General features: G+C 47.6%; 1 protein-coding gene across 2 annotated transcripts in view; it reads left to right on the forward strand.

The window, feature by feature from the left end:
• Window positions 1-9175, forward strand: part of abl1 (c-abl oncogene 1, non-receptor tyrosine kinase) — a 43852-nt gene extending 34677 nt beyond the window's left edge. For both annotated transcript variants that reach the window (XM_062554291.1, XM_062554292.1), the window contains exons 5-11: window positions 1-42; window positions 409-586; window positions 2019-2203; window positions 2882-3034; window positions 3387-3476; window positions 3681-3803; window positions 5437-9175. The exon at window positions 1-42 is cut by the window's left edge and continues 43 nt beyond it. In XM_062554291.1, coding sequence (XP_062410275.1) covers window positions 1-42; window positions 409-586; window positions 2019-2203; window positions 2882-3034; window positions 3387-3476; window positions 3681-3803; window positions 5437-7106 — 2441 coding nt within the window. In that variant the 3' untranslated portion in view covers window positions 7107-9175. The remainder of the gene's footprint in view (window positions 43-408; window positions 587-2018; window positions 2204-2881; window positions 3035-3386; window positions 3477-3680; window positions 3804-5436) is intronic.
• The last annotated feature ends 2586 nt before the right edge of the window (window positions 9176-11761 follow it).

An 11761-nucleotide genomic window follows, 5' to 3' on the forward strand; every position in this document is an offset into this window, starting at 1 on the left:
TCATGAAAGAAATCAAACACCCAAACCTGGTGCAGCTTCTCGGTGAGTTGAGGCCCACTGCTCCTTTGAACAGTGCACTGAACAGCTGACAACAAAATTGAATTTTGAATAGATAAATGTGGAGCAGTACAAATGGGCCAAGCACAGGCCATGTTGAGTATATGTGCAGTGATTTGTCACATATGTAGTGATCATTTGTAATCCATCATAAACCATTTGAAGTTTGCAACAGTAAGACAGTAACTTGTTGTTGACATATCTCTGACTACTGGACGTCTGACTGAGCGTGACTTTACGCTGATACTGGTCCAGTGACACGGCTCTTGTTGATAATAAATATGCCCTCGTTTCTGAAGTCGGGGATCTGCTGTCGATGCTTCCATTAACCCTGTCTCACCTGCACCTCAGGTGTGTGCACGCGGGAGCCGCCCTTCTACATCATCACGGAGTTCATGACGCACGGCAACCTGCTGGACTACCTGCGCGAGTGCAACCGCGAGGAGGTGAACGCCGTGGTGCTGCTCTACATGGCCACGCAGATCTCCTCCGCCATGGAGTACCTGGAGAAGAAGAACTTCATCCACAGGTGTGCAGGAACCCCCCCTCCCACACACACACACACACTCACACTGCATCATCACTCTGCCCTGTCTGCACACATTTACACTCTTGTCTACCTCAACTTCTTATGAGGACTGACGGTTAAAGGAATACGCCACCCCCAGGTGAAATTGCGACTAAGCTAAAGCTAACCGGGCCGTTTCTAGATTAGGACAGTGGCTGGGTCGGCTACAAAACGCTTTGGCTCACTCATCCAACTCTAGGGACTGCGGGGAGTGACCCAATTTCACCTGGGGGTGGCGTGTTCCTTTAACAAGGGGTTCATGAATTTGAATTTGATTTGATTCATTATGGAATGCCTTATATAGTATGTACTATAATATGTACACCAATCGATATTTAACAAGAGCATTTAAGAGGCGAAGTGCAGAATTCTGTAGGACTTGAGTGGTCTTGAATGCACCATTACTTTCACAACAGCACTGATCCACTCACTTGTGTTGTACTGTACTCGATACGCCATGCACGTGTGCACTATATATCAAACCCAAGTGCTTTAGGCCACAGGCGATTACTGAGGTGTCCGAATGCGCCCGTGTCAAAGTGTTTACCATTCAGCCCCTGGCTCCCCCTGTCAGCCAGATAGATAGATAAGCCATCTGTCAGGGAGCCAAGGCAGGCATGGGGAAGGGCCTACCTGTCGACCTGCCTACCTGTCCTGCCTCGGCCTGTTTAACGACGGCTCCCCGAGACCCGCCGTGATTTACGGAGGTTGCTCTGCTCCTCGCGCCTGTTGGGACCCGGCCTGCGGTCGTAGCGCGCATACCAGTTGCGTCACGAGGGGCCGACACAAACACGCTGTCACGGCAGGCTGCAGCGCCGCTCCGCTGGGGAATGTTTTTGATGAGGTGCCAGTCACAGCCGTGATCCATCGGGTCTCGACTCGGTTGTGATTCCCAGCTTGGCGTTCCCTCCACCCCACTCCGCATCGAACACTATCAATCAACGCTGATTCAGCGTACGGTCAAAACAAGCGTGACATTTTTATCTCTCCAATGTGAGTCTCACACGATCGATTGACCTTAAAATATTCTGTTTGCCATCACATAAGCAGCTTGATGAGTTAATTGGTGAATGATTGAGTTTCCTTGTGCCATCATCATTCTTTCTTAATCACCGAATGAGAGCAAAGCTGTATGGCTCCTCCGGCGACGTTTGTTGGAATGAAGCCTAACAAAATGGTCTCAGAGGAATCCTAACGGGAGGGAATCTTTCTCACCACACAAATCACTAGGAAGTTCTGAGGAAGGGATGTGTTACTCAAATCTGAACTTTTGATTAGGGATTTTGTATGCGAGTATTCACTCCCAGGCGAGGCAAATTCTATCTGATGCGTACCAAATGTCCATTCCTCACTTTGCTTATCTCATTATATCCCCCGATTGTGGCGTTCACAGGGACCTGGCTGCCCGGAACTGCTTGGTCGGGGAGAACCACTTGGTGAAGGTGGCCGACTTCGGCTTGAGTCGGCTGATGACGGGAGACACGTACACGGCCCACGCCGGCGCCAAGTTCCCCATCAAGTGGACCGCCCCAGAGAGCCTGGCCTACAACAAGTTCTCCATCAAATCCGACGTGTGGGGTGAGTGTCTGAAAGAGCTAGGGAAGCAAGTGGCCCTTTTAGCGGGCTCTGGAAAGCATCCTTTGTTTCAAGAAGCCTTGAAAGGTCTCTAGGGTAAAAAATATCATCATAGCCCTTTAAATGATTCAATGACTCTCATAATATCTTGTACTCTGAATGGGATTGATTCTCAATGAGTCATAATGTCTCACGGATTCTTGTAATAGCAGTGGAACCCTCCGGGGAGTGATGAGGATGTATTAGCAGTGAGCTGTATCAGAATACTTTTCATGCACAGCTGCCAAAAGCAGTCTCAAACTACGAGAATTGTGCCGTTTATTAGTATCCTGGAAATGTGGTGTATCGGGTATATGCGGCCCATGAGGCCAGCTAAACAGATGACGACAGTCAGAGCTGCAACACATCAGTTAGTAAACATTGGTCATAGTGTTAACAATTGCGTCAACGTCCAGAATCAGTCAGTAAACAAAGGCGTATTTTTAGCCAATTGCGTGCAGTGAGATTTTCAAATGCATGCTTGGTGCCGCCGCTTGATTTGGGCCATTTCCATTATCCATTATTATATATATCATTATCATTATCTTTTAGATTACCAGGGTCTGGATTTTCCAGGCTAGTTTGTTAGTACAATTTGCGTTAAATATACTTTGATGTTAAAACGTCCGTGTGTTTCGACAGCGTTTGGGGTTCTGCTGTGGGAGATCGCCACCTACGGGATGTCCCCGTACCCAGGGATTGACCTGTCCCAGGTGTACGAGCTGCTGGAGAAGGACTACCGCATGGACCGGCCCGAGGGCTGCCCAGAGAAAGTCTACGAGCTCATGAGAGCCTGTGAGTGGACCGCCTCCGTATAGTCCACTTTCACTGTGTGTGTGTGTGTGTGTGTGTGTGTGTGTGTGTGTGTGTGTGTGTGTGTGTGTACAAAAAAATATAGATGGATAGTGTAGGTGTAACCACGGCAGACTGTAGGCTTTTAGTAGTGTCTGAGAAAATGTCCAATTTTGTTGATCTTCCATGGTCTAGTAAGTAAGTCATACTAGGTATTGTGTTACAGACACTATCTCCTCTGTAGGAGTAAACACAAACATAAACTATCCAAAACTATTGGAAACGTCGTAGTGTTGTTGTACTTGGTCATGGCGTAGCTGTTGCTGGTGTGCTGAAGGCTGTGTTAATCCTCCAGGCTGGAGATGGAACCCTCAGGAGCGGCCATCCTTCGCCGAGACCCACCAGGCGTTCGAGACCATGTTCCAGGAGTCCAGCATCTCCGACGGTACATTTTCGCCCACCCATACAGTAGCAGTTTTCACCTTCATGAAGTTCACCATCGCGTCTTAACATGGTTCACCTTAACTTCATGCAGTTTACCATTGGCCTGCACTGTGCCTCGGCCGTTTCAAGTGCACACAGTGAAAGCTACATTTGTGCTGTATCTCAAATTGTGTGTGTGTGTGTGTGTGTGTGTGTGTGTGTGCAGAGGTGGAGAAGGAGCTAGGGAAGAAGGGGAAGAAGCTGACCCTGGGCCCCATCCAGCAGGCTCCAGAGCTGCCCACTAAGACCAGGACACTGCGCAGGAACGGCAAAGACGGAGACAGCCCAGGTACACACCCGCCTACACACATGCCCTGCCCTCCACAGTTCATTTCATGCTGTCATTAAGAAAGGTTATTAGAATCCAGATCACTGCTTCATTAAGAGGCCAGTAGAATCCAGATCACTCCTTCATTAAGAGAAGTCATTAGAATCCAGATCACTCCTTCACAGAGGCGTCGTTAGACCTGGGCATTTGGGGCTATAGCCCCGGATGTATTGGGGATAGCCCCGGATCTCCGTGCCTTACAAAATGATGAAAATCGCCACAGAGTTTTTTTTATAAGGTTCAAATTGAATGCCATGGTCAGCAGCCCCTAGCCTGACGTGATTGCCGCTAGTGGCGTCTAGATTTCTAGGCTATTTCTTAGCAGTCACAACTTAGCCTGAGAGCCAGAAACACAGGTACAACTGCAATATTGTTACTCTTGTTCACTGACGTTCCATGGAGTCGGAATAAATTGTTGCAAATGCGACATCAGTGTTCCATGCTTCCCCCCTCTGTCGGGCTGACTGCCAGCCTCTGTAACTCGCTAACTTTAAGACCGTTCATTTGGATAACAAAGAGATAAACTTACTCACCTACGTTACCTAACGGCTCTGTAGGATAGATTAACGAAACGTTCTGCACAAGCATTCGTTTTCCATGAACTTGTTCCATTAAGTCTACTAGTAGGCTACAGTAGTCAACAGTAGTAAACATGTAGTAGCCTACAACAACAGTAGTAAACACTGCTAGTTACCACAAAAGGAGTGGAAGAGCCAGGCTGGCCGCACGTAGATCTCCTAGGCAATTATACCAATGATTTCCATGCAAACTGAAAATTGGACGAGGAGTTGTGTTGGATTAATCCATTTACAGCGATTAGAGTGGCACCTGGAAATGATTCATTCATTCATCATGTCACGGGCAGAAAAAAATGTTTGGGTGTGAGGTCTCTGTTAGAACTAATACCAGTAGCCTAGGCTAGCCTTGAGGGAAATTATTTATTTGTTATTAAAATATGATGAGGAGAACCCCAACGAATTTCCTTCCTTTCGGCATCTTTAACGGCCCAATTTTCAAAATTTCCCGGGGGAAAAACCCCCGGACGCCCGTAAGAAGGAAAAAAAAGTCGGGCTACAGCCCCGGATCTATGGTACACCTAGTGACGCCCCTGCTCCTTCATTAAGAGGCCAGTAGAATCCAGATCACTCCTTCATTAAGAGAAGTCATTAGAATCCAGATCACTCCTTCATGAAGAGGTCATTAGAATCCAGAACACTCTCTTGTTATAGCAAATCTTCTTTAGAGAATTAGAATCCAGATCAGTGTTTCATTAGTCCCGCTCAACTTCAAAAGGATCATTTAAAGCAGTATCTCTATCTGCTCTGTCAGAAACGGGTAGTTATGTCTGTTGACTGCTGAACACTGAATCGCTCACTTTTAGTCAGGTCTTTTAGTGCTGTTGTAAACCATTTGATATGTCAATGTCAACTGTAATTGTAAATGTAACTGTTATATAGTTGATATTGATATTGTAATATTACATACACAGCAAAGGTAGTGTATACTGGATGTACTGAGAGCTTTGGGTGCCATGAACTGTTGATGGTGAGAGAGCCGCGCTCATGACTGGCCCTGGGCCCTGTGTGTGTTGCAGACGCTGCGGAGCCCGAGGTGGCCGTGTCGCCCATGCTGCCCCGGAAAGAGCGCCCCCAGCTGGACGGCAACCTGAACGAGGACGAGCGCCTGCTGCCCAAGGACAAGGACAAGTCGCGCAGCAACCTCTTCCCCAACCTCTTCCCCAGCCTCATCAAGAAGAACAAGAAGAAGACGGCGCCCGCCCCGCCCAAGCGCAGCTGCTCCTTCAACAACGGCCAGCTGACCTCCAGCGACCACGGCATGGACACCGGCAAGTTCAACAACAACGGAGCGAGCGGCGGCATCACCAACGGCGCCCCCACCTACCCCGGGCCTCTCTTCCCCCCGCACTCGCGCAAGAAGGCGGCCGTTCCCCCCGGCAGGCTGGCCGGGACGCCGCCGGGCGAAGAGGACGGCGTGTCCGTCTCCGCGCACTTCCTCCGCTCCGCGTCCGGCGGCAGCCGGACCGAGTGGCGGTCGGTCACGCTCCCCCGCGACGTGCCGTCGCGCAACTTCGAGACGGGCACGTTCGGCGGGAGCAAGCCCGCCCTGCCCCGCAAGCGCGCCAGCGAGCAGAAGTCGTCGGGCGACGGCCCGGGCGCCACCCCGCGCATGGGCGCGCTCACCCCTCCGCCGCGTCTCCCCAGGAAGTTCGAGGAGCCCTCCGGCGACGACGCGGCCGAGGCCGGCTCGCAGACGGTCACCCCCAAGCTGGGCCGGCGGCCGCAGACCCAGAGCCAGTCGTCGTCGCTGTCGTCGGACAAGACCAGCGCCCTGCAGGCCGAGCTGCTCAAGCCCAACGTCTTCTTGCCCCTGGGGGCGGCGGGGGACGAGAGCCGCGCCCGCCGCCACAAGCACCCGCTGGAGCTCCCCGTGCAGAGGGAGCGCGTCAAGTTCCAGAAGCCCAAGCCGGCGCCGCCTCCCCCCCCACCCTCCAGCGGCAAGGCCGGCAAGCTGTCGTCGCGGAGCCCCACGCACGAGCACCATTCCTCCGCGTCTTCTCCGTCGGACCCCAGAGCCAAAGGCGGCTCCGAGAACAGCCCCGCCGGCTCCCCCTCCGGGTCCTCCTCCACCGAGCTCGGCAAGAGCTTCCTCCCGTCGGACGGCTCCGCCAAGAAGCTCCCCGGGCTGTCCGGCGCCTCGTCGAAAGCGCAGGCGTCCAAAACCGCCTCCTCCTCCTCTTCCTCCTCCTCCTCCGTGTCCCCGACGAGCGCGCCGCTCGGCCTAGGCGGGAACTCTTTACCGGGCGACTCGGCGGCGGCGATGGCGATGGCGGCGGCGACGCCGTTCTCGCCGTCGTCCTCCACGGCCTTCATCCGCCGCTCGCTGCGCAAGACGCGGCAGCCCGCCGAGCGGCTCTCCAGCTCGGCCATCACGCGCGACATGCTGCTGGAGGGCACGGCGCTGCTGCGCGCCGCCATCGAGCGCAACTCGGAGCAGACGGGCAGCCACGGCGCCGTGCTGGAGGCCGGCAAGAACCTGTCCAAGTACTGCGCCAGCTACGTGGAGTCCATCCAGCAGATGCGCAACAAGTTCGCCTTCCGCGAGGCCATCAACAAGCTGGAGGGCAGCCTGCGCGAGCTCCAGATCTGCCCCACGGCCAGCAGCGCCGCCAACGCCGGCCAGCCGCCGGACTTCAGCAAGCTGCTCTCGTCCGTCAAGGAGATCAGCGACATCGTGCAGAGGTAGCGGAACGGAGCTGTGTGTGTGTATGTGTGTGTACTTGTATTGTGTGTGTGTGTTGTGTGTGTGAGAGAGAGGGGGAAAAGAGAAAGAGAAAAGGAAGGGGTTAGAGGACTGGACTGGACCGAACCGGACCTCATAGTGGTGGACTGACCCTAAGGCCTGCAGCAGTGGTGACTCGACACACCACTGATGGTGCAAAATAAAGGAAAACTGTCCTCAGTGGTTCCGGTAGTGGTTGGACATGGGGGAAGGGTGAGGGGTGGGGGCTTGTGAGCACTACCGCACATTTGAGAAAGAAAAGGAAGAAAAACAAAAACCTTCACAAACATGTTCACCTCCTCTCACCCTCTGCCAAAGATTGGAGGATGCACCCAAACACTAAGTGTCTTGTTATTGTGCACAAAACCTTTTTGTTGATGTTTGTTTGTTTTTTCCTTTTTGTTGGGGTTTGTTCTTTATAATCATAAAATATATATGTATGAATGCAACTCAACTGTGGCCTTCTGAAGGCCTGGGCCCAATTCTGCCTCACTTGAATTTTTTTTTCTCTCATCAGATGGTTCTTCAGAGTATATCACCCTATGTTGTTATTTTAAAAATAGTGTTATAGTGTTACTTTGCTGTTGTTTCCTCTTTTCTAGCATTGACTGAAAAAAAAACCCCTTTCCTTTTACAGAAGACAAAGCCTCATGAAAAGAAATCCAATATCCCAATTTGGCAAAATCCCATTTGCCTTTCGAATCTTAATAGGTGATAAAAATGTTGATTCTATCACTTGTAGCGTGATCTGTTTTCTCCAGGGCCACAACTCTTCTGCGCCCTCTTTCTCCCCAATTCTGTCTCCAATCCTACTGCTTAACTGCAAACTCTGTGCTCCAAATTCTCAATTTTGTGTGATGTCAGTGCTCCCTTGCTATGAGGTGTGATTGTGTATCGATGTTGGGCGTGATTGGATGCAAGCGAGACATTGAATAGCAATACTGTGCCATGCATGATGTGATTGGAGGAACCAGGGGAACAGGCCGAGGAGTGTTTGTGGCCATGATGTCATAGAACCACACCTGCCTTCTCAAGAACAGGTGCCTTACGAATACAAAAAACACTATCATTGGGAATCGCGTGCTGTGATTCTGAAAGACTGCCAGCACTGATACCAGTGTTGTGACCTTATAAGAGACATATTTTTTGTGGTTTTACTACAAGTATCAGGAATCAAAAATGTGTTGTCTTCACAAGGAGGTGCTTGGAGTGAGTCTGATTCCATACTGAACACTACTGTTTCCAGAGAATGTCGGGAAAAAGGAAAAGGAATCTCGAGCATGGAAAGCATCAGGAATATTGAGCGTGTTATACGAAATGTTGTCACTGCTTTATGAAGAGATCTGAGAGAAAACCGTGAATGCCTACCTTCGTTTATGACGCCGTTTCATCGTGATCTTGTCAATCAGACCCTTCAAACTCTTGATACTAAAGAGTTGTTGTCAAGTGGACCACTTGTACATGTCACCCCAAACCTGAGCGTGGTGAAATTGCCTCATGACTAGAAGATGCTTTTGCCTTTGTCTTACACAAAATGGTTATCCGTGATGGATAATACTGCCTTTCCATTTTTTAAAAAGCAAAATAAGAGAAAAATGTAATTACTAAGCAAACAAAGGAATCTCCACTGCATAGTCCACAACGATCTACTAAAGATGTTCCTATTCATTTTGAAGTGTTTCCTAAGTATTGAAATAATGTGTTTGTTTTGTTCAGTATTAGTTTGCTGTTTTTCCGACTCCTTTGCCTTCGGACTGCGAAGCCTGAGGATGACGCCAACCACAAGCTGCCTTTTTTTTTTACTCTCACATGGTACTGTCATACTCATATGTTTTTTTTCTACTTCAATCATGCCACTACATTTGTTTTCTTTTCCCTTTTGTATCCGAGCCGCGTCATGTTTTAGACTAATTTTGCTCTGTGTAAATATGCATTTTCTCTTTCAATTTCCAAATTCTTTCTCATTTCCATGTGTTCTTTTCTGTAACCTTGGTGCAATTCTTGTTGCATAAAAATACAGATTTGCGACTTGAGAGCTGTGATGTTTGATTCCATTTTTCTAAGACTAATGTCAGTGTTGGTATTTGTTGGAGCAGGTTTCATCAATTTTCAGTTACTTGTATGGACATACCTACATATGCAAATCAAAAAGGTTTTTTTATGACAACATGCTGGACCCTAGTTATTCCTCTGTTAAAGTTTCTGGACTAAAAGCAGTCATCCCAAAACAATTTCTAATCCAGTCTTGATTTCAGGTTGTCTGTGGCAAAATTTTAAATGTGACAACCTGAATACACCAAATGTTGTACCATTGCTGAAAACCAGTAATTGCGCCCCCTGCTGACTCAATCAACAAGTCAAACTATTGGGACATAGAATTTAGCGATTCAGTTTCGATAGTTTCATCATTTAGAATATGTTAAATAATCTTCAACTGGAAAAACAGGTCAATAACCTCTCTTTCTCCCAGTTGTAAAACAAAACCCCCCATCTAAGCAACAAGGGAAACAATTATTTTCCTTTAATGGAGTTCTGAATTATTGCATAAAAACTCTTAAGGTCTGACAGGCTTTTGGCTAGTGTAATCTACATGGCTCACTTGTTATGCTGTTATAGCAGATGATATCTGTCTTGCTTATATAGATGAGACAGCACTACTTGCAACTATAGTCTTTGCTGATCCTAGACTTATAACCTGACTAAAAAACAGCACTTACTGATGCACCTCTTATTGTACTCTCCCTTTAAAAAAAAAAAAAAAAAAAAAAAAATCCTGGAATTGTTGTGAGAATTGCTTTAAAAATCATGAACTGTTAACCATGTTGTAAGTTGCTTTGGCTAAAAAGTTACAGGTACTACAGGTAATGATGACACTAATAGCCACTGCCTCAAAAACTTGGTTCTTCAGGTTCAAAAGGATAGTTTAAACTAAAGGTTATATTTAGACACATCAGAATCTAATGTGTTTTAATCTTCCTTTCAACTGATGCTAGCTACAAATGAAACATGTGATTGAAATGTAAATAACAAACTCTACACATAAGTAGTTGCTGGAATATTAATTAAACCTAATGAAACTGTGCTATAATGTCAGCCCATGCCTATAGGAATATAAAAGGCTATATTTTTTATAAAAAGGTTATATTTTTGTATGCTTTGGTCACTTATGTTTTAAGGGAGAATAGGTGAAACCTAGCCTGGCATAGCCATACGTAAGCTTTACGATATTAGTACAAGGGTTTGGTATGACCAGGCTAGGTGAAACCAGGTTCCTTAAGCAGATAAAGATTCTGCACCACTTGGTTCCAGAAGAGGGCTATTAAGAACACTTCATGTGTGTGTCAGAGAGTTAGTCCCCATAACCCCTAAACAGCCTTTGAGGATTGAGATTCTGACAACAGATGACATCACCCCTTGGCGAAATTACAGCAACATGAGACTTCACTTGACCCTGAGCAGGGCTTAAACAACCATAGGCAGGTGGCATGCTGCTGTCGCTGTATTCAGTCAGCCACTGGTACAATTGCAATAAAATCACCTGCAAGTACGTTTCATAAAAAATAAGTCAAGTAAAATGTTCTTTTTCTGGCTAGAGCATTTTAATTTCATCATTATTAAAATCAAAAGGTCAACAGTTGTTTTAAAATCATATACACGCATAGATTTAAATGTTAGCACAACTCCTTCAAAATTTATACATTATGTACTTTTTGTGTTGGTTGGTTCTGACTCCTCAGAACACATGTGAGAGACAAGACAGTCGGAGGTGGTTGTACAGACTAACGAGGATAAGACCAGAGCACAAGCAGAAACCACTTGACACTGTCCAACCTTCACCCCCCATGGTTAACCCAGCCAACCCAAACCCCATCTACCACCCCACATTTAACCCAACACCTGTGCCTTACCCAAGGGGGAGGCTCAGACAACATGGTGAACAAAAAAAGCGAGAGGCATAGAATGACTGGTAAACAAACCGAAAGCTACACATTTTCTTTTCAACCACTTGCCGGCCAATTAGGGGGTTGGAACTGCCTCTTTGACAACATAATTGGTAACCCCCCCTCTAAAACATACACACCTTTAGTTCTATTGTTAAATCCCCACCACCACCAGGCCATGGTCAAAAAGGTATGCAGAAGATCTGAAGTTTTTCCTGGATGCTTGGGTGTATTTGATAGCTTGATACAACCAAGAATATTATTCGGATGAGACCACAGCTTTCCAAGTTCACCATTCCATGTTGTCTGACTCAAAAATCATCATACAGCTATAGCAGACACTATTGCTGAAAGGTTAACAGTGTAGTCTTGTTTGTGGGGTAACACTTTCAGATCAAATACCTGCATAACCCATTTGGCTTAAGTTTATCCCCCTTAATATTGCCAGTTTTTCCATACTTTCTCCTGGTCAGACCATAGTGCCAATGTCATTGTTCAATCTCTAAAACAAACTGTTTTGAAATGTAAAACCAGATGTGAATCACCACCCTCAAGGTTTCAAGGCATAAATGTGGTGGTGATCCGTTAACTGGAGGTTTATGAAATGCTGTAGGCCTGTATCAATCACAACGCAGTGCGTTTTACTTCTTAATCTTGTCATTTGTCCCTGTACATCCC

Source organism: Sardina pilchardus, chromosome 14 (assembly GCF_963854185.1).
Source record: "Sardina pilchardus chromosome 14, fSarPil1.1, whole genome shotgun sequence".
NCBI classification, from domain to species: domain Eukaryota; kingdom Metazoa; phylum Chordata; class Actinopteri; order Clupeiformes; family Clupeidae; genus Sardina; species Sardina pilchardus.